The following is a 20336-nucleotide window of genomic DNA, read 5'->3' as shown; positions in this document are numbered from 1 at the left end:
GGTCATTTGGATTTCAGAACTAGTGACCCTCCCCATGGGCCCTAGCCAGGCCCTTCCTCGTCCTTTTTCCTTGAATCTTACCCTCTGTGCTCCTTTCCAGACTTTGAGCTTATGACTCTTATTTAGAGCAACCACACTAAGAATTGTTGTAGAATCCCAGGATTGGAGAAGCGCCTCATCCTCCCAGATCCACAGGACAATGAACCAAACAGAGAACAATAAAAGGAGCCCAGGAACAATCACTGATTTGCTGCCTGGTTTCCATTAGGCCCTGCTGGGCCCAGTCTTGGGCAGGAGGGCTAATTCTTATCTCGATGGAAGGCTTTCTGGTGCCTTCCCTGAGTTTATCTGAGTTCACAGTTTTGAGGCTCCATCTTGGCAGAAAGGATGACTAGCAGAGGGGTCCCAAGAAGAACATGCTGCCTTGCAGATGGTGGATTGTCCACCCTTAAAGGTGATTAGGTGAGATTTGAATATCAGTGTGGGGATCAAAATGAGTAACTTTTCTACTTTCATAGAGTTAATAATTCTGCAGTCCAAGGATGGGAGTTTAGGGTGGTTTCCTATACCTGCTGGTCCTCAACCAACTCCATCTCGTGATCTGTGCCTTTTTGGCAAAAACCCTACATGCACAGGAACCAGTTGCTTCCTTCCCATGGGGTTTCTGGAAGTTCCCACCAAGGCTCTTGGGCTTATGCCTCAGTGCTGGGAGCTCCCACCTGTCCAGAGAGATGGAAATGCTGGCTCTTTACCTTGGCAAGCTGCTCTCCGTGGCCCCGGGGAACTTCCCGCTCCTTCTCATTGTCAAGTTTATTGGCCAACAGAAGAACGGGAACACGGTCTCCCACAGCTTCCTGCAGAACAGACAATCCCCTAGCTGAGAGAAACCTCCAGAAGGAGAGCCAGAAGGGTAGGCTGGAAAGACACAGGGTGGTTTGAGAGTCCCCTGCTGCCACAACATAGCCAACAGCTGAGAATGAGAGCTACCTTGTTTAAGAGCCTCAGTTTACCATGCTTCCATATGGTGCTGAGGCCTGCCTCTGGTTACCTCCCACCCCCCATCTGTGCAACAACTGCTCCCCTTACACCACTCTCTGGATCTTGGATGAAGCATGTAGCTCCTAGATGTACTGGGGAAGAAGTAGCTGAATAAGGGAACAGGCGACACTGATGGACCATGAATTCTTGTCCAGGGTATTCCTAAGTGACCAGACTGTCTAATGAACCACAATGGACCATGGGAATTAATCAGTGTGGTTTGGAGCTGTGATGCACCTATTTGGATTAGAAGTGGCATCTCTGGAGGCACATGATCTTCCTGAGAGGGGATGAATCTGACACGTGGTGCTGGGTCCACAGAGCTCCATATGTGACTGTTGTAAGCCTAACTGGGGACATGCACAATGACCCACACCACTGGGATGCTATGGCTCTAAAAAAAATAAAAAAATAAATCTCTGCATGAGGAAGAACTATGAGCCCATAGCAGCTGTGCTTCTAGGGACAGAAGTAACAGGTTCAGTGTCAGTTCTGTTTACTCCTGCAGTGGGTGCCATCACCCAGGGGCCTTGTCCCCAGGTCGTCTTTGCCCCTTCCTTGAAAGGGGGGTGCTACATGTACCTCTCCTGAGTGGCAACAAAGGGTCCAGAACATACAGCTATGCAGTGAGTAAATATGGTAATGTTCCCATTTAAGAAGGTTGTTATTTTTACTTTGTGAAATATTTAATTAGGGGCTTTTAATCATAATTTGGTAATGAATAGTTATTCATCATAGCTAAACATTTGGTTAAATAGAGGGCTGTGTAATGCTAGAAGCTTATAGCAATTGTGATTTTGCCAATACTCTTATTACTTTAGCTCAGCATTGTACATAAAAGGCTAAAGTCCATCTGATCAGACCACTTATCTGAAGTCTAAGTGTAGTTTTCTTTGCAATTAAAGCTTCAATGTTTTCTTAATCTGCACGTTCATTTTTATTTGTAATTCAGTATTAGAAAAAATTCTCATTGACTAAATAAGAACATTAGGCTCAGAGAGCCCAAAAGAACCCTCGAGAACAAGGTCAGACCCTTTAGTATAAGGGTCCACAATTCCCTTGTCTGGATTCTTATTTCCCATGAATTCTCTGCTACATAGTGTCTTACTGAATTGAACTTTCTAAAAATGGTACATTAGAAAGATGGTAATGAATGTTCACAATAGTCACTCAAAGGCATATAAGATCTTACAGTGTCTTTTGACCCATCAAAAAGAAATTAAATCATGTGAACTGTAGTTGATGTGATAAGTAGATGGCACCATCTTCCAATTATTTGAAAGTGAGAAACCTACTTATGGCATATGTAAGCTGCTGTGGCTCCCTATTAGCTGAGTGGTAGCTAATGGGAATGTCCCTAGTTTCTCACGATGCTGGGCAAATGAATACGTGTGCTAAGAGTTTGTCACAAGGAAGAGAGGAGAAGGAAGCAGGGAACTGGGCCAAAAGACTTGCTGTTTAGAGCACACGAGAAAGATATTTGTAGATTTATGTGTGAGGAATGACTAAGGCTTGTGGGATTTCTTGACATGGAAACTCTGAAAATATGAGCATCAGACCTGAAATCTCAAGGAAGAATTCTAACCCCAGATTTGTTATTCCATGGACTGGGCTTTGGTTTCTTCTTTTCCTAAGGGTTTTCCTAAGGGGACACTGAATGACCGAGTGGGATGAGGTGTAGCCTGGGTCACAAGCCTGACATATGGGCCGTGTGTACCACAAACAGCAGTGCTGCTCTTGGAAAAAGAAGGGCAGTCTTCTTGTTTTTTAAAAAGCAATTCCTAGATATAAAAAGAAGAGTTCAGAAGGAGCAGAAAAAAAGCAAACACCCAGCTGGAGCTGTGACTTCTGTTCTCTGCTTGTTCCTTTCTTATACAACCATTCTGGACAACCCACTTCCCCTCCGTGGGCCCTGGCCTGCCACCGGTAATGGAGGATAAGGCCCATCTCCAAAAAAATGGCAAAAATAAATGACAACACACATAAGAACAGAAAATATGCAAACTGTCACAGGCAACCAGGCATCCCCCACCCTGGCCCAAGGTCAGCCTTTGGTGGGGCTTGGGTTGTCATGAGAGTTTCATGGTCTTTCCATGATAGTCTTGAACTCTCCATCAGTCTAAAGGTTAGACTCTTCTTACTCAGCCTGTCTGTCACTTGCCTCAAAGAGCACATAGTCATCCACTAGATGACATAACATTTTTTTTTTGGTGCTGGGGTTGGAACCCAAAGTCTTATGCATACTAGGTGAGTGATCTACCATTGAGCCACACACCCCAGCCTGACACTTCCTTTTAAAAGTCCAAAGCACTCCTCTTTTAAGCCTCTGGGGCTTTAGTGAGCAAGTCCCAGGCCCACCCAACCTCTGTTGTTGATATTGTTGTAGATGTCAGTAAAAGTTCAATAGGTGTGACAGGCCAACTGTCACCCAGGGCAAGCTCACAGTCTCTCCTTATGAGACTTGAGCTCTACCACCATCTCTCTGAGTGGCTTGGCCAATGGCTCCTGTTCTCTGAGTCTCTATCTTCAAATCTGTAAAATAGGCTTGCTAGATGGAATTTCTGTTCTATACCCTTTTAACTGAAAAGTCTCTCTATACCTTGAGTCATTTTAGCTGCCTTTTTCTGAATTTGAGCTTGTTGGAAGACAGATTTGTTGAAATGCAAAATATTACCCATCTCAGACTTAAAATAACAAGAGCTATCAACTTGCAGCAGAGGACTGGCATTCAGGATATATGGGGTGGAGCTGCTGCATTGGGCAGGCTCTAGGGAGTGAGTGAGTGTGTGTGTGTGTGTGTGTGTGTGTGTGTGTGTGTGAGTATGTGTATGTGTGTTAATATCTATTTGCTGGGAGGCACAAAAAAGCACTTAGCTGGGCTACTGCTGCTACTTCTCTGGAGCCAGAACAAAAAAATTCTCAGCACATTAAAGCATGCTGTTATGCTAAGAAAAAAAAAATGACTACAAAATTATATCTTGAGGGTTTCCATATTTATCCACCCCCTGGACTATGAGTCAAAACAAGATTTATTTGTGTAGTTCGTTTTAAACTGCCAGCATTTCAAGCTCAACTTGGAATGCGGGAAAAACATCAAACTGTTATTTTTTGCTCTGTGCTGTACAATTGTCACCAAGGATAAAGATCACACAAAGAGATTTAGCTCGCAGCTCAGGAGGGGAGAGGGAAGTGGGCCAGAGCCCCTTGAGCTGGAGAACAGTTCTACTTTAGATGGATGCAAGAAAGACTTGAAAAAGATTGAACACCTATTTTTTTTTTTCAGCAGCAGATTTCAGCCATGAGCCACGTGACAGGAAGCAGCAGCAGCAGAGCCTCAGGTCCCAGTTCTGGCCTTACTGCTGACAAGCTGTGGGTGCCTTTGGACAAGTCACTTCCTCTCTTTGGAACTTAGTTTCTCTCACCTTCAAAAAGGAGTTGGCATTCAATTAATCTCCAAGGATTTGGGTTTTTTTTCAGCTCAGAGATGCTCATCTATCAGCTGGCCTATCACCATTCCAGTCACATTTGACTTCCTTGACTTATAGGCTTAGCAATATAATGCTATCAGAGTGACAAAAAAAAAATTTAAGTGAGTTCAGGACTGCAGACACTAGGGACCAACAATCTAGTTTTGGGAGAGCTACCATCCCACATAAACTTGCATCCAATTCTGTTTTCTCTACCTGATACAGGCCCCAAGGTCTTCAGAGGTCCAGTTAATCCTGTGGTCTTAACATGGGGCTCTCAGAGCCCAGCCAGTTTCTTCTTCCAATTAGAATGGCTAGACCAGTTTTCCAGTGGACATGGGGTGGGATGGGGGTGGAAATGCAGTGGTGACAGAAATGACTGACAGCTTTGACTTCTTACAAGGTACACAGGACAATCAGCATAGTGTGGCTGGGCTCAGCTCAGGCCTCTTCTGCAGAAGGCCTGCAGGCAAAGAAAAGCTGTCTAGGTGAGGTGAGGACTGGCGGAGTAAGGCAGAACAGGAGGTTTCTGCCTCTTCAAGCAGAGAAGGTGCTATGGTTTAGATGAGTTTGTATCCCTCAGCATGCCATGATTCTCAGTATGGTCATGCTGGAAGGTGGGACCTTTGAGAGGTGGGGCCTAGTGGGAGGCCATTAGGTCTTTAGGGGTGTACCCTTGAAGGGATTAAGGTAGTTTTCTTGTGGGACCCTGGTTAGTTCTTCTGAGAGTCTTATCATAGGGAGAGTGAGCCTGGCGCCTCCCCTTCTCTTTGGCTTCCTGTTTCATATTGTGATCTCTTCCTCTCTCACACACACTTCCGCCATGATGCCATCCACCATGATGTGACACAGCCAAGAGGGTCCTCTCCAGAGCTGAACCAACACAGGTGCCATGTCTTCCGTCCTTCCAAACTGTGAGCTAAATAAACTTTTCTTCATAAGTGCCTTCCCTCATATATTTTTCCGTAGTAATGAAAAACAAGCACTGCAGGTGTTCTCTTACGTGAAAGGATTCTGTTTCTTTTTGAGCTAGAAGGACCTCAAGGGTCCTTCCATTCACATGCCCTGCCTCCACGCCCTGGTTCTGTCCTGGGCCCTTGAAGAGAGTCTAATGCCATACACTATAGAATTTAGGGGGACCAGGAGGAGTCTTCCAGAACAGTTTGTTCACTGAATGATTGACCAACATGTCATGGCCGGGAAGTGGCTGAACTTGTATGGTAAGGACTTCCTTTCCAGAGAACTCCATTGCCTCCCGCATCATCTATTCCACCCCCAACCATTTCTTCGGAGGGTAAATCTTTCCTGTCAGCCCTTGGATGGTAATTTAAGCCCTCTTTTCTTGTGCTGCTTTTCAGGTGGAGGGAGGAAGGGGGCACCGTGAACAGCTGGCCACCATTCAGCTAATAACAAGACTTCATAACCATGAAGGTTCTTATTAAAGCTCCCCCTCCACCCTCCTTTTCCACGTGAGGGAGTTGACAAGGTGATTGGAGCTCTTTGGAAAAATAAGGTGCCCCACAAATATAAGGTACTTATTATTTTCAGTTCCCCTCAGATCAAATTAGGTGTCAAGTTTTAATCTATCACCTGACACCTCTGATTGCTGGTTGCCAAGGCAGGAATGACTTAGCTTTTCAAGAATCAGGGACTAATTGCATTTATGACGCTTCTGTTCCAACCTTCAACTCACACTCCACCATTTGACACAGCCTCTCACATTTGTTCCAGAAATCCCATGCCACCGAATGGAATGCATTTCCTGGTCCACCCCACAAAGTCCTCCAGGGTGCCCAGTGAGTTCTGGGTGGGTGGCCCATGTTTGGCAAATTCTTGGTAAGGGGTCATCAGTGTTTTTGAACGTGACTCAGAGCCCTGCTGCTCAAAGGGTGATCCCTGGAAAAGCAACACTGATCTCCCCTTCGAATTTGTTAGGAATGCAAAAATCTCAGCCCCTGGTTCAGATCTTCTGAGTCCTTCTGCAGGAGATTCCCAGGTATGTGGGAATTTGAAAAGCACTGGTTTGGGCTGGAAAACATGGTGGCTGAACATCAAAATCACCTGGGGAGATGTTATGTTTTTCTTTCTCCAATTTTCAGGGTTTGGATCATCCTGCTTGGAGCATCTCATGTCCATCCAGTGCAGAGTTATCATTTAGACTTCAATTATACCTTTTACTAATTTTTTTTAAAAGAAAAAATCAAACTACAGATTACCCACACTTAGATGATTCTGAGTTACTAGACTGGAGGTCCAAGGCCATGGGTGCTCCAAGGCTTCCATGGGGTATGTTGCCAGGCACAGTCTGATGGTGCTGTCAGCCCTATCCCAGGCAGATGGGGTGCTTGGTACATAGTTGTCTGAAGGGCTGGAGTCTTAATCCCAGCTACATTGAAGCCTTCTGAGGTTTCTTCTCCACCACAAAATTCATCCTGATATTCTATCTCTCTTGCTAGATTCCAGGTTCTCTGTGCAAATCAGGAGCCCTGAAAACTACATCCCTAGAGATGGCAGAATGCACAGTTCCACAAATCTGTTTCCATCTACTCACATTAATCCCAGACACTTGGGTTGCTGCTGCCTAGACAATTAAATATCTGGGAATAGGAGAAGAATGTCGGCCTTTGGAAAAATTATGACCTCAATTTCTTCATTTAAGAAAGAGACAGGTGTACTAGAGTGGTGATTTTCACAGAGGAAACCCTTTAGTCTAACAGAGTTGTATCAGGACCTCTAATATACAAAAAGATGTCAAACATCTCACTGAGAAAGGGCGATGAGGGGCCCAGAACCATGACCACCAAACCTTTCTCTGTACTGCTCTAGAGGAGGAGGCAAAAGAGGAGGAGGAGGAAGAGGAAGGGAAAAGAAAAAATGATGTCATAAATTCTGGAATCACTGCCAGTTCTACCCAGGCCATTTGCTACCCTATGAACTTGATGCATATGTGATCTACCACATTTCAAAACATATGTTTTCTTACTTGTATTTTAGGCATAGTAATTTTGAGAAATGGTTTGTACTATGCAAATTTTTTGAAACCCTTGAATCTGTTTTCCATTCCTTTTCTTATTTTTCTTGGTAATGAGATCAACAGCAGAGAAGGTGAGTGGCCCAGCAGGGCAAAACTCCACGAGAAGCAGATTTTGGTGGGAGGAATCATAGGTATCTCAGGGCCAAATGGAGGAAGAAATCAACAACCCTCGTAGTGTGCCTTCACAACAACGTGTGCATTCACTCATCTAGCATCTGGTAAGCACCAGTGATGTGGAGCTCCACCCCAAGCACCTGGTTACAATGACAAAGACATGCTTCATCTCTCAGGAGGCACAGGGATGGCAGGAGATACATGTGGTAAGCATGTGATTTACGACAGAGTCATAAGTATGTGACAGAGACTGCGTGGGGTCATAAGGCTTTGGAGCAGAAGGCTGACCTAAGCTTCACGAGGCACAAACTGTTTCCTGCTTGTCTGCTATAATTCCCAGCCCCAAGGGCACTGCCTGGAAATTTTTTGGACAGATAAATGAACAAATGATGGGTCCTGATGGAGGAGGGCATTAGGACATACCACTTGACTACTTTGTGAAAGCAGTAAGTGGCTTGTCCTTACCACCTCGGCCTTGAGAGCCTGCACCGAGGTGGGAGAGGATGATGTGCATTTGCGCAGGAAGTGCTTAGCACTCACAAAGCAACCTGCCGCTAGCGTTCATTGAGAAGGCAGAGTCTCACAGATTATCCCGAATTCAAGGATGTAATTGCTCAGGGCTTTGCCCAGGCCTTTACCTTTTGGAAGGAGCCTGGAGCACTTGGGTTACAGACCAACCTCCCCTTGTATGAAGGGTTAAGACAGATGCCCCCAAATCCTGCACCGATTGGCTCCTGGGCAGGTACAGCTGGGCCTACTGAAGCTCAAAAGATGCAGGGGGTGGAGTGCCATGGTGAGATTGGGGAAGAATTTCGACATTCAGTTCCTTGATACTCCAGTCCGTGCCCCTTCTCCAACCCAGTCCCCCTGCTCAGCACACAGCAGTCGTGATGACACAGGTACTGGCTGTTTTAGTCTGTTGTCGGTGGTTATAACCGAATACCACAGACAGAGTAATTCATAAAGAATAAAGGCTTATTTGTTCCCTGGTTCTGAAGGTTAGCAAGTTCAAATTCAGACAGGACTCTATAGAGCCTTTGGGCATCTTTATAGGGACAGAGCATTCTTACTTAGGTCTTTCTTTCTCCTCTTAAAAAGTCATAGTCCCCATTCTTTAATCTTAAATACTTCCTAAAGGTCCCACCTCCAAATACCATAGTCAAATTAAGCTTCCACCCTCTTAATAGCTCACAGTGGGGGCTAAATTTCCACCTGAGTGCTGGTGTGCACACGCAAGCCATAGCATGGGTATGTAATCTGTATTTTTCATGTCCCCCTCTGCCCACAAGGGCAGGGACTGTGTCTGTCTTCCCCACTTCTGATCCCCAGGAAGTAGCGTGGTACAGGAACGTGAGTGAACAGACAAATGCTTGACTGTCTGCTTTTGAGCAGGTGAACTCTGGATCCGAGTGTGAAAGCACAGAGGGCCAGGAGGAGAGGGCAGGAATGACAGGAGAAGCCTGTGCAAGCCTGAGGGCTCCCAGGAAGATGGCCACTCACCTCCACACTGTTCAGCCATTGCCGAACCGACAGGAAGGACTGCTTGGCTGTGAGATCATACATGATGACGACGCCATCGGCCTTTCTGAAGAACTGCTGGGTGACACAGCGATACCTGTCACAGGAGAGCCAAGGTCAGGGTGCAGGGCTTTTTCAGGAGCCCCAACCTGCAGGGGCAGCTCCTCACCTCTCCTGCCCAGCTGTGTCCCACAGCTGCAGGGCCACCCGTGAGCCATCCACAGTCACCGTCTTCACGCGGTAATCGATGCCTATAAGTGGAACAGGCCTGTCAGGGTTGCCTCAGGCACCTTCATTTCCAAGTCAGAAACACTCTTCCATGTCTAGAATCACAAGGGGCCTTGGTGAACACCCTTCCTGAGCAGCTTCTGGGAGGCAGTGTGGGAAATGAGTGGAGCACTGGACAGGGAGGACAGGGACCCGAGTTCTGGTCCTGTCTCTGCTACTTATTTACTGCGGGACCTTGATCACATCACTTAACCTCTATCAACTGCAGCCTCATCACTGTGCCAGTCTATACCTCTGCAGGGTGCCATACAAGGACCACGTCAGATTGCACCTGCAAATAAGCAGTGCAAATATGATTGCTGGTAAGTCATGAGTTTACTTCCTCACTGGGAAATGAAAGAGGAGGAAAAACTATCCCCATGTTTATTTCCCCCCTTCCCTCCTTCCTTCCTTCCTTCCTTCCTTCATCCCTCTTTCTCTGTTTCTTCTTTTGGTTAAAATCCTTTATAAAATCATAATAAATTCAAACCTTCTGCTTTAAGATTTCCATCAGCCAATCCAAAGGTGTGTGGAGGAGAAGGAGGAAGAGGAGGAGGACTGGGGAGGAGGAGGAAAGGGGCTGGCAGATAGAGGAAAGGACAGAAGAGAAGAGGTGGGGGAGGAAGCCAAAGGCAGCATTTGCCCTTGAGAAGGGTTGAGAACTCCTCGCCCATCACAGGGTCATTCACAATTATCTTACAAGGGTGACCCTCCCTGGGGTCATCTATCCCAGAGAGAAGGAACAAGGTCAGTGACATGCATTCCGCACCCTCCAGCAGCCCTGAGGTTAGAACCGCAATAGAACCTTAAGAGAAGTTCTTTGGCCTAGATCTTCCTTTCTTCTGCCACCTCTAAGAATGTTCACAAATGCATAAAGACATTCTAAAAGTCTTCCCCCTTAAGGTCCCCAGTGGTAGAACTTGAGGGCAACCACCTCCCACCTTCAAAAAGGTCGGGAGATCCTTGCCCAGGAGACTCAGGAGAGGAATAGCAGCAATGGGCCACAGGACAGAGAGTGACAGAAGAGTCAGACAGAGATGGAAGAGGTGAGCAGTGGAAAACATTCATCCCAGGCTCTGCTGACAAGGAGAGGCTAGGCCAGGAAGATGGACTCTCTCCATCTTTCACAGTGTCCCTGTGACATCTACGTGAGGGTTATGTGCACACCCATGCACACACGCACACACACACACCATGGAGAGATGAAGGGGCTGGCCCAGTGGCCACACTTTGCTGGAGCTGAGCTGCAAACCTAGCACTGAAGCCCAACTGCTCCATGTACAGCAGCACAGGGAGCACAGGCTGCCGGGAGCATCATTTCACCTGGGAACCACCCCCCCACCCCCCCCCACCCCACCCCCACCCCCGGTCAGGGGCTCCATCCACACAGATGGCAACTGGCTGGCAGCTGAATCCAATAGTGAGTTTTCTTCTTGCCTAAAAGCACTGGGGTTCTCTGGTCTATGCTCTGGGAGATGGAAGGGGTGGCCTGCTTTCTAATAACTACTCGGGAGAAAACCAGCCATCATCAATATACCTGAAGGCCAGATCTGACACCAGCCAGTGAGTCCAAAGCCCCAGGACAGAGTCCTCTGCTTTCTGGCAAGGCAAGCAGGGGAAAAGCAGGTGGGTGCTTCCACATGTGGCTGATCTTTGCTGCCTTCGGCGGGCCTGGTCTGCCACCCTGGTCATTGCTTTGCTGGAGAACAGGGAGCTCTGCCTTGCAGGGAGTGGGACAGACAAAGGAGTGCTGGAGAAATGTGTCCTGTGCTGTGGTGAGCTTGGTGAGACACTCCACTGGACATTGGCTGCAGGGCGATTCTCCCCGCAGTGTCAGACAGGTAGGCCAAGGAGGCAGATAAAGGAGCCCACAGGGGCTGGCTGTATGGTCAGAGGACTCAAGGAGAATTTAAGGAGGTGGGAATGGACAGACACCACCCAGACACCAGGCAGGAGAAAGCCAGTGCCCAACAGAAGAGGCAGTGCAGAATGATAAGGGGCTAAACGGATTTTAAGATTGTCACCAGTACTAAATGTCCAGGCGTCAGGAGACCTGTGTTCTGTGCTTCTTTTTCAATTCTCCATAGCCTGATTGGGTGACCTTCATGACATCTCCTCACCTCATTTTGGGACATTGACTTTTCTCTTCTTAAGCTGAGGTGAGACGGAGGCTTAAGGGGCTAAGTTGGGTGTTCATGATCTTTACATTCAGCTGTAGCACTGAATGATCGCATCCAGGTGACCTTCGGCCTGATTGGTTCCTGCATGAGGGCTGAAGCCAGGAAGCATGCCATGGGGATGGTGGGGTGAGGGCTGGCCTGAAGGACCCCAGGAAGGTATCATCAACCTTTCTGGAGAAGACAGGCCAAAGCCATTGCCATCCAGGAGAAGGGACTGTCAGCAAGCTGTCATGGAGACAGGTGCTCCAAGGGCTTCTCTTCAGAGAAGTGGAGTGGGATAGGATCTGGGCTGGTGGCAAAGAGAGGACAGAGGACATTCTGTCAGAAAATGCTCTTGGAGAAACTTGTGGCTTCTGGGCTGCAATTTAAAGTAGGGAGGTTGTGCGCCAATGTGGAGCAGTGGAACAAGCATGGGACTTGGAGTCTCAGGTCTGTAGTGGTCACTCTGACTGTGGACCTTGGTTTTCTCAAAACATGACCAGACTTTTTCCTGAGTTCTTTCTAGCAACAGAGGTTTCCAGGACACCCACAGGGTCAAAGCAGCTGCTCTTGAAGGAGCAAGTTGGTTCCTAAAGTGGGGTAGGCAGGATGTCCCAACTCACACAGTCCTATTATAGCACCTCATAGTTCACCCAAGCAAGAGTCCAGCACACCATGTACTGTGAGGCTTGGGAGACCAGGAAGTTGGTGATGGAGATGAGCCTGGAAGAAGAGCATGGTCCCTGCTGCTGGCTGTGCTGTGTTGGGGTTGGGCTGCTGTGGGTTGTGACTCTCTGTAAAGACAGAATCTTCTGGGTGGCCAGGGTCTGCTCACCAACATGTGTTCAGGGAACATGTGTTCATTCAACATGTGTTCTGCTCACCAACATGTTGATAGCAGGGAACTCAATGAGATGCCACTCTGGTGTTGTTTGAGCAATGCCATGAAGGACATCCCTTTGATTATTTTTTTTCTCCTTCCTAAATTGTGGGGGCTTCCATCACTGGCCTCCTGGACAGTGCAAATGAGTCTAACTTTCTCTTTTTCCAAGCCTTCTGTCTCAGGGCCACAGGTTGGAAATATACATGGACCTGATTCTACTGCAGGACAGGCACACTGCTCAGAGGATGAGCATTTGAGGGTCTGAGGGAGTCCATTCCCCTCCCCCCACAGGTCTGTGCTGGAGACACAGCCATGGCCATGCTCAGTGTCCTCCACTCACTCTCCACGGTTCCTCTCAAGGCCAGACTCTCCTGGGCTTGGTTTCAAGTCTCTGTCCTGTTTCCCTTTAGGTCCCAGTGCTTTGCCTTGGGATACACTCAGTCTTTGGTGGAGTGGGGCAGAATGGAAGGACAGGAGGATGTCCCTGATGTGACAACAGTCTAGGAAAAGGCCCAGCCATCAGAAGAACACTGAAGCATGTGGGAAGAGACCCACTGATAGGATAAAGGGTGGAAGAGCCGGAATGACAGAAAGAAGTGAATTTCTCGAGGCAGGGCGTTAGGGCACAGGATGTTTGTCCTGTAGGCCAGTTTGTCAGAAAATGAAGGCCCAGGATGGTCTGGTGAGAAACCCGGGCTTGGGGCACCAAGATCAAATCCCCTCCTTTTCAGATGGAAACGGAAATGGAAGCCCAGAGAGGAATTAGGTCCTCTTGACATCACAGAACCAGTCAGGCGAAGAGCCAGCATGGGGACCCAGGACTTCTGATGTGCCTTTGAACCTCTGCAGCCTCTCTTTCCCAAACCAGCCTCTGCCTCCCTCCCGAGGCAGTAAAAACCCCTACCACTCATTAGGAGATAAGTATGTACAACTCAATATCATTGGGATAGATAGCCCAGTGTCAACAGCCCATTGTGGAAGGGGCTAGAAGGTGTGGTTTGAGGGGCAGGTGTCAGCACCAACCAACTGACAGGAATGTGGATAGGGCTCTTAACCTCTGTGGGCCTTAATTTCCTGATCTGTCTATTGGGCTGATAGCAATACCCATCCTCAGGCCTGTTGTGAAGATAGATGGAATGATGGATATGAAATCTTATGGTCAATACTCAGATCAGAGAAATGTATGGTTGAGTGCAGTTGACTGATCAGCTTGCTTAAATAGCACACTGTAGGAATTTAGTGTATTTACTTTTTGCTGAGTGATTCAACCTAGAGAAGCTAAAAGGTCAATATGTCCTTGGGTCTTGCCACATATTTAATTAAATGTGCACCTTTGGGTGAACCAACTTAACACCCCTATTTAAATAAAATATTATCTTAGAATAGGACCACATTTCGTTGTGATCATTAACACCAGATGCCGTGGCACACGCCTGTAATCCTAGCTACTTGGGAGATGGGGATCTGGAGGATCATGGTTTGAAGCCAGCCCAAGGGGAAAAGGCAGCAAGACCCCAACCCAAACAACAAGCTGAGTGTAGTGGTGTTCTCCTATCATCCCAGCTATGTGGGAGATGTACAGAGGAGGACTGTAGTCTGAGGCTGGCCCTGGGCAAAACTATGAAAACTTACTTGAAAAATAACTAAAGACAAAAGGGCTAGGGGCGTGGCTCAAGTGGTAGAGCACCTGCCTAGCAAGTGTGAGGTGCTAAGTTCAAACCTAGTACTGTAAAAAAAAAAAAATCAATGAGAGACACACACAGCACATACAGCCACACACCCTCATACACAGAGGGGCAAGGCCAGGAAGTACTGGCGTGTTGCAAAGGCTCAGTCTCTAGAGGAGTCCCAGTGAGTCCTGGAGGAGCATGAAGATTCAGGGTCATGCCAAAAGTGAGGACGGAGTAGACCGAGGAGTCATAGAAGGCATCAAGGGGCCCTAAGTCCATCTTTGCCAGCAGCATTTCCATAAGTCCAGGGCTGAGCTCAACACAGAATGAGCTTAGAAGTCAGCATGGTGGTGGAAGGTTGGCTTTGCCTTGCCCTTCCAGCCCCATGCTGAGCAAAGCAGACACTGGCATCCCTACTAGCAGTGCCATGTCCTCTCCCATGGGCTCCAAATCCCTCCTGGACCAAGGACTCACCCACAGTGGCCGCCATGCCTGAGGAGAAGTGGTGCTCACAGAACCTCTGCAGGAAGGACGTCTTCCCCACTGCAGAGTTGCCCACGAGCACAATCTTAAAGAGCCGGTCTGGAGCAGAGAGAGAGCTCTCCTCCTGTGGACGACAGACAGTCTGACCATCTACTGGGTATGGCCACCAGCTCCTGCTGCTGCCACCATCCCTGCCATGGTCCTTAGGAGGCCAGCACCTGGGAGGCCTCCCCAGTCTCAGATCACAGCGCTGAGCATGGGGTAGAGAAGCAACTAGTAGCACCAGAAGGAGAGAGGAGAAGTAGTTGCCTAGTGTGATCCAGGAACAGGAAGCAGGCAAATGTGTCACCAAATAATTAAAGCACCCTGGGAGCACAGAGGAGGAGACATGAGAGAGCAGGAACTTAAGGAGGAGGCAGAATTCTCTGTGCAGGGAAGGATGAGGAGAGAGAAAGAAGACCTCTGTATCTCAGCTGGTTGGGATACAGTCTCTTTTCTTTGCTCTATAACTGAGAGCCTGGGTACCATGGAGGCCCCTCTTGCCTCCCAGCACACAGCTCCCCCCGACTTAGCTTCCATCTAGGCAAGGCATCTTCCTTGGGGACCCACTTCCATATCTCCACTAGGAAAGGTGGGAAGTCCTGAGCCTCTGTTTTTCTTCTCCCTGACCCAAGAGGACAGAGCTGGGGGTCGGCCTGCCTGTCAGTCCGGGACTCTGAGCCCAGCAGTGGGTGAACTTGCTCTAGGACCCAGAGTGACTAGGAGATGGTGTAAGGGGCAGGTGTTCAGCCCAGTTCCCTTCTGCTGGGTGCTTCCAGGGACCTGTTTGCTTGCCTGAGCCCTGCCTTAGGCTCTGCTCAGCATGGCTGGGCAAAGGAAGAGGTTCTTTGGAATCTATTTAGAAACGGATTTGGGGGAATTAGCTTCTCTCATCGAGCAAATACTATAATGGAGCAGCAGCTGGTATTAGCAGTACCTCAGTTACAAACAAGCCACTAGTGTCCTTTGGGGAGAAATTCCATGCAGTACTTAGGAGGAAACTCAAGGTCAACTAGAAGATTTAAACCTGAAAACTGAAAAACCCTACACTCAAAAAGATGTCTCTGCCAGGTGCTGGTGGCTCACGCCTGTAATCCTAGCTATTCAGGAGGCAGGGATCGGGAGTACTACAGTTCAAAGCCAGCCTAGGTAAATAGTTCTGGGAGATCCTATCTTGAAAAAACTCATCACACACACACACACACACACACACACACACACACACACACACACACACAAATAAAAAACAAGGACTGACAGAGTAGCTCAAGGTGTAGGCTCTGAGTTCAAGCCCCCCAAAAAAGGATGTCTCCTGTCCCAGTTTCTTCATTCATGCACTGCACAATGGTGCTGGCTCCCTGCCAGTCTCTTGTCTCTGTCCCTTTCATTGTCACTTGTTTGAGATGAAAATATAGTACACCAATCTGTTTGGCCCCAAGCACAGGTACAAGGTAGAGACTGTGAAACCTAGGGTGGAGGAGGTGGCCTGGAGGCAGATGTGTTGCTTGGCCCTCAGCCCTGTGACCGACCACCTCCCTCTTCCTCTGGGCACAGCTCTGTTTCACAGGCACAAAAACACCAGCACCAGGATGGTTAAGCTTCAGGTAAGTTCACTCACAAGAGTGGTGAACTCCTGCTCATGTCTGTGCACTGAGCCTGTGCACCAAGGACTGAGGAACAGTCCACCTGCCCAGTGACGGTGAGACATCTGGTCTGGGGAAAGGAATTCTTGCTGACATGCTTAAAAAATGGGCTGCGGGTGGTACAGGCAAGAAGTAGAGTGCTTGCCTAGCATGCATAAGGTCCTGAGTTCTAACCCCACCACCACAAAAAAATCAAACACAAAAAGTAATATATGTTCATTTAAAATTAGGAAATACAGAAAGCTAGGGGGGAATCAGATAATTCTTTATAATCTGCCTTATTATCCTGAAATAACCAGCCACTATTCATTTTGATACATTTCTTCTAGTCTTTTCTATATGTAGATATATGAACATGTTTTATTTTAAAAACTGTGAGATATATATGTATATATAAATTTACCCTAATTATTAAATTATACATATTTCTCTGAGTCATTAAAGTTTTTTAAGGCTGATTTTTAACAGCTGTATAATATTCTACTAATTAACATACTACAATTTATATCTCTATAATTGGGTGTTTTCAATGATTTGCTATTATAAATAATACATTCCTTTTTTTTAATGGTACTGGGGTTTGAACTCAGAGCCTTGGGCTTGCTAGTCAAGCACTCTACCACTTGAGCTACACACCTTTTTTCTTTAGTTATTTTTCGAGTAGGATCTTATTTTTGTCCCAGACTAGCATTGGATGCAATCCTTTACCTAAGCCTCCCACACTGCTAAGATCACAGGCATGTTCCACATGCCCAGTTTATTGATTAAGATGGGGTCTCACTACCTTTGCCCTGGGCCAGAACCATGATCCTCCTATCTCTTCCCCTCAAGTAGTTGAGATTACAAGTGTGAGCCACCAGGCCCAGAAAATCCCCGCATATTTTGTAAAGCAGGGATTGGTCCTGCTGAGAACAGTTAAAGAATTACAACTTTGAAAGTATCTGATATTTTCTGCTCAGAGCCTCACAGGGGGTCTGTCTTCAGAGGGTGCTCAATAAATGCTTTGGCCCTTAATCAGCTGAGAAAGCACAGAGTGGGGATGAGAGGTTATAAGGAGGAGTCATCAGGCCCAGAATCTCTCCCAGAGACAGTCAGCTCAGCGGGGTAAGGCAGCATTTTGAAGACACCATGTAGTGAGCTCCAAGACGGCTGAGCTGGCTTCCTGGGTACAACTTGGGGGTCCTGGGCTTGAAGGCAGGAGACAAGTCACAGGACTGCTGGCTGTGAATCAAGCTGGGCTTGACCCTTACCTTATAGAGGGCTTCTTTTCCAACAGGCTGCCCTCGGGGAGATGTGGGGCTGAGTCCCAAGTTTGGGGTCCCCTGGGCTTGCCCTTCTGTCCTTTGGTCAGATACCTCCTCCTCCTCCTCTTCTGGGCACTTGCTCAGTGGCCGCTCACAGCCACCATCCAGGAGCTGGGGCAGGGGGTCTTCCTCAATGGAGATGATTCTGCGGAGGGCCCTGCAGGGTGGCCCCCCAGTCCCCGGCTCCCCAGTTCCTGGCTCCTCTTCTGTAAGGGGGTATCCACTCAGGCCCAGAGAGCTTCGCCTTCTTGAGACACCAAACACATCCTCCTCCTCCTCCTCTGACTGGCTACGGGTGGGGAAGAAGACAGCGGGAGAAAATCAGAAAGTAGATGAATTCAGAGCTGGAGGCCTGCCTGATGGCATTTGTGACAAACAGATAATCGAAGAGCACCACACCTCCAGAGAGGAGGACTCCAGGAGAGGAAAGAAAAATAACAGATCCAGCTTCCTTCAGCAACTCCTGAGCACCCTGATCCTAAGGGCCTGGTGTGATAAAGATTATTACTGGGGACTAGCTGGCCAGGATGCAGTCATGAACAGAGGGACCCTGGCCCTGTCTTATGCAATGCTAGACTTAGTGGAGGACTAAGGAAGTAATGACACAAATAAACACAATACAATTCAAAAATTGGAATTGTACTGTAAAGGAGAAGATAGTGAATAGAGGAGTGGGCAGGCTTAGGAATACAGCACCCAGGATTAACAAATCAGGGGGACCAAGCGCAGCTCCCAGCACCAGCCCTTATTTACTGTGTGGCCTTAGGTAAGACACTCAGCTTCCATTCTCTCTCCATAGCCATCTGCCCTGCCTATTCATAGAGGAGATAGTGAATAAGAACAGGCATGTCCCCATGCCATCCCTTAACCGTGAAGAGGTGCCATGGCTGTGGAAGCTCTCCGTTCACACACAGCAGATATCCACTGGCTCAGAGGCAGCCATTCCTTGAGACTGGGCTTTGGGTCAGAAGGCACATCCATCCTACTCTCCTTCCTCTTTATTTTCTCTGTCCCTGGAGATCAGAGGCAGGGGTATATGGCCTCGAAGACCTAAGTGCAGTGCATACATGTTTCTAGAAGCACTTGCGTACCGCAGGAGGAGGTGGCGAGAATTGGGCAATGGGGTGTAGAGGTGATGCATGAAAGTTGTCTCAAAGAGGATAAAAGTACGACAGGGAGGACCTTAGGGCCAAATTGAATCTCTCTCTCTCTCTCTCTGTCTCTTTTTCTGTTTTTTCTCTCTCTCTCTCTCTCTCTCTGTCTCTCTCTCTCTCTCTCTCTCTCTCTCTCTCTCTCTCTCTCACACACACACACACACACACACACACACACACACGGATTAGAAGAAAAAATGGAATGAGAAGGAAGTAGCAAGGTGTTAGGGCCAAAGGAGAAAGGGAGGTACACAGAATATGTAGAATATCCTTTATTCCCCCCATGACTTAATAATATATATTACTCCTAAGGACCAATAGTAAGAAGGAAAAAGAGAAACAAAATGCATGGCAGCATTCTGAAGCTAACCGAAATTCTGAAAGGTAAATTAAGATGGGCTGCTTGCTTACAACTATGTGAATTGGTTTGGATCCCTTGATAGAAAATGAGAGATTTATAGCAATTCAAGCACCTTTCCCTCTGCTTATGAAATCAGTCCTTCATAAAAGCCTACTGGCTTCCTTCCATCAGGACTCCTCTATATGCTATCAAGCCTATTAACTGGTATCTGACTCAGAACACAATTAGTATTCCCATCCATTTGCACTCTGCTCATACACACAATTTGTGTGCACGTGAGCAAGTGGGTCCACACAAACACAGCATGTGTTTCAAAGGCTCTGCAACCAGGAAAGAAATAGCCACTTAAATAGGTCCTGAAATGAAGCATTTCTTAGAAAAAGCTTTTTATTTGGGCAATTCTCAAGCACTGTTGACATTCTGTAATTTCTTCGGCTTAGTGCGTCTAAGTTCATTTTGGGTTTTGCCACCAACTGTTATCTGCCATCAATGGAAAGAGCAGCTGCTTTTGCCAATGTCGATATTGGAATTTAGAGGGCACAATTTGTTGCTTACAGGATTACTGTTTCCACTGCTCATCTATCAGCTCTTGAAACAGAGAAGGGTCTGTTTGTCTCCTTACTGCATCTCCAGTGCACAGCATGGCAGCATGGCACCTTGCACATAGTAGGCTCTCACTATTTATTCAATGAGCATTTTAGTAATGGATATTTAGTAATGGAGCCATGTCTAATTTATCTTTGGAGCCTTCACAGAACTTGAAAGCATGCCTGGAACATAGTAGTCAGTAAATGCCTGTTGGATCAATCAGTCAATGAATACATTCAGTTCTCAGAAACCAATTTGCCAATACATCTGCAGAAATCTGGCTCCCAAACTGTAACTCATTATTCAGCTATTACAGGGAACTCATGATGATGAGACCCAAAGACTTCCCTGATGAGCTGATTTACATCCCCAAAGTCACTTTCCCTTTGCACATCTTTTTATTTCATGCTTGTATTCTTCGGGATCCTTTCCATAAACAGGCTTACACTTTCTCTCCCAATCTGATATTTAAGAGTCTGGGTGCCTCTACGTAGACTCTCTATGGCCATTCATGTGAAAGAAGCATCTGCCCCAAAGAGGAGGGGGCATGGCTCTATGAAAGAGCAATAAGCCAATACCTTTGGGCACTGAAATTCAATCACGTGCTGTCCAAC

General features: G+C 47.4%; 1 protein-coding gene across 2 annotated transcripts in view; it reads right to left on the bottom strand.

Annotated features, from left to right (window-relative positions):
* Cracr2a (calcium release activated channel regulator 2A) overlaps positions 1 to 20336 on the bottom strand; it is a 115956-nt gene that overhangs the window by 7767 nt on the left and 87853 nt on the right. For both annotated transcript variants that reach the window (XM_074076257.1, XM_020183452.2), the window contains 5 exons: positions 17566 to 17908; positions 14625 to 14757; positions 9341 to 9422; positions 9154 to 9268; positions 753 to 854 (listed from right to left, as the gene is read on the bottom strand). In XM_074076257.1, the coding sequence (XP_073932358.1) occupies positions 753 to 854; positions 9154 to 9268; positions 9341 to 9422; positions 14625 to 14757; positions 17566 to 17908 (775 nt within the window). The remainder of the gene's footprint in view (positions 1 to 752; positions 855 to 9153; positions 9269 to 9340; positions 9423 to 14624; positions 14758 to 17565; positions 17909 to 20336) is intronic.

Source organism: Castor canadensis, chromosome 6, assembly GCF_047511655.1.
Source record: "Castor canadensis chromosome 6, mCasCan1.hap1v2, whole genome shotgun sequence".
NCBI lineage: Eukaryota > Metazoa > Chordata > Mammalia > Rodentia > Castoridae > Castor > Castor canadensis.
This window is presented reverse-complemented; position numbering and strand designations above follow the sequence as displayed.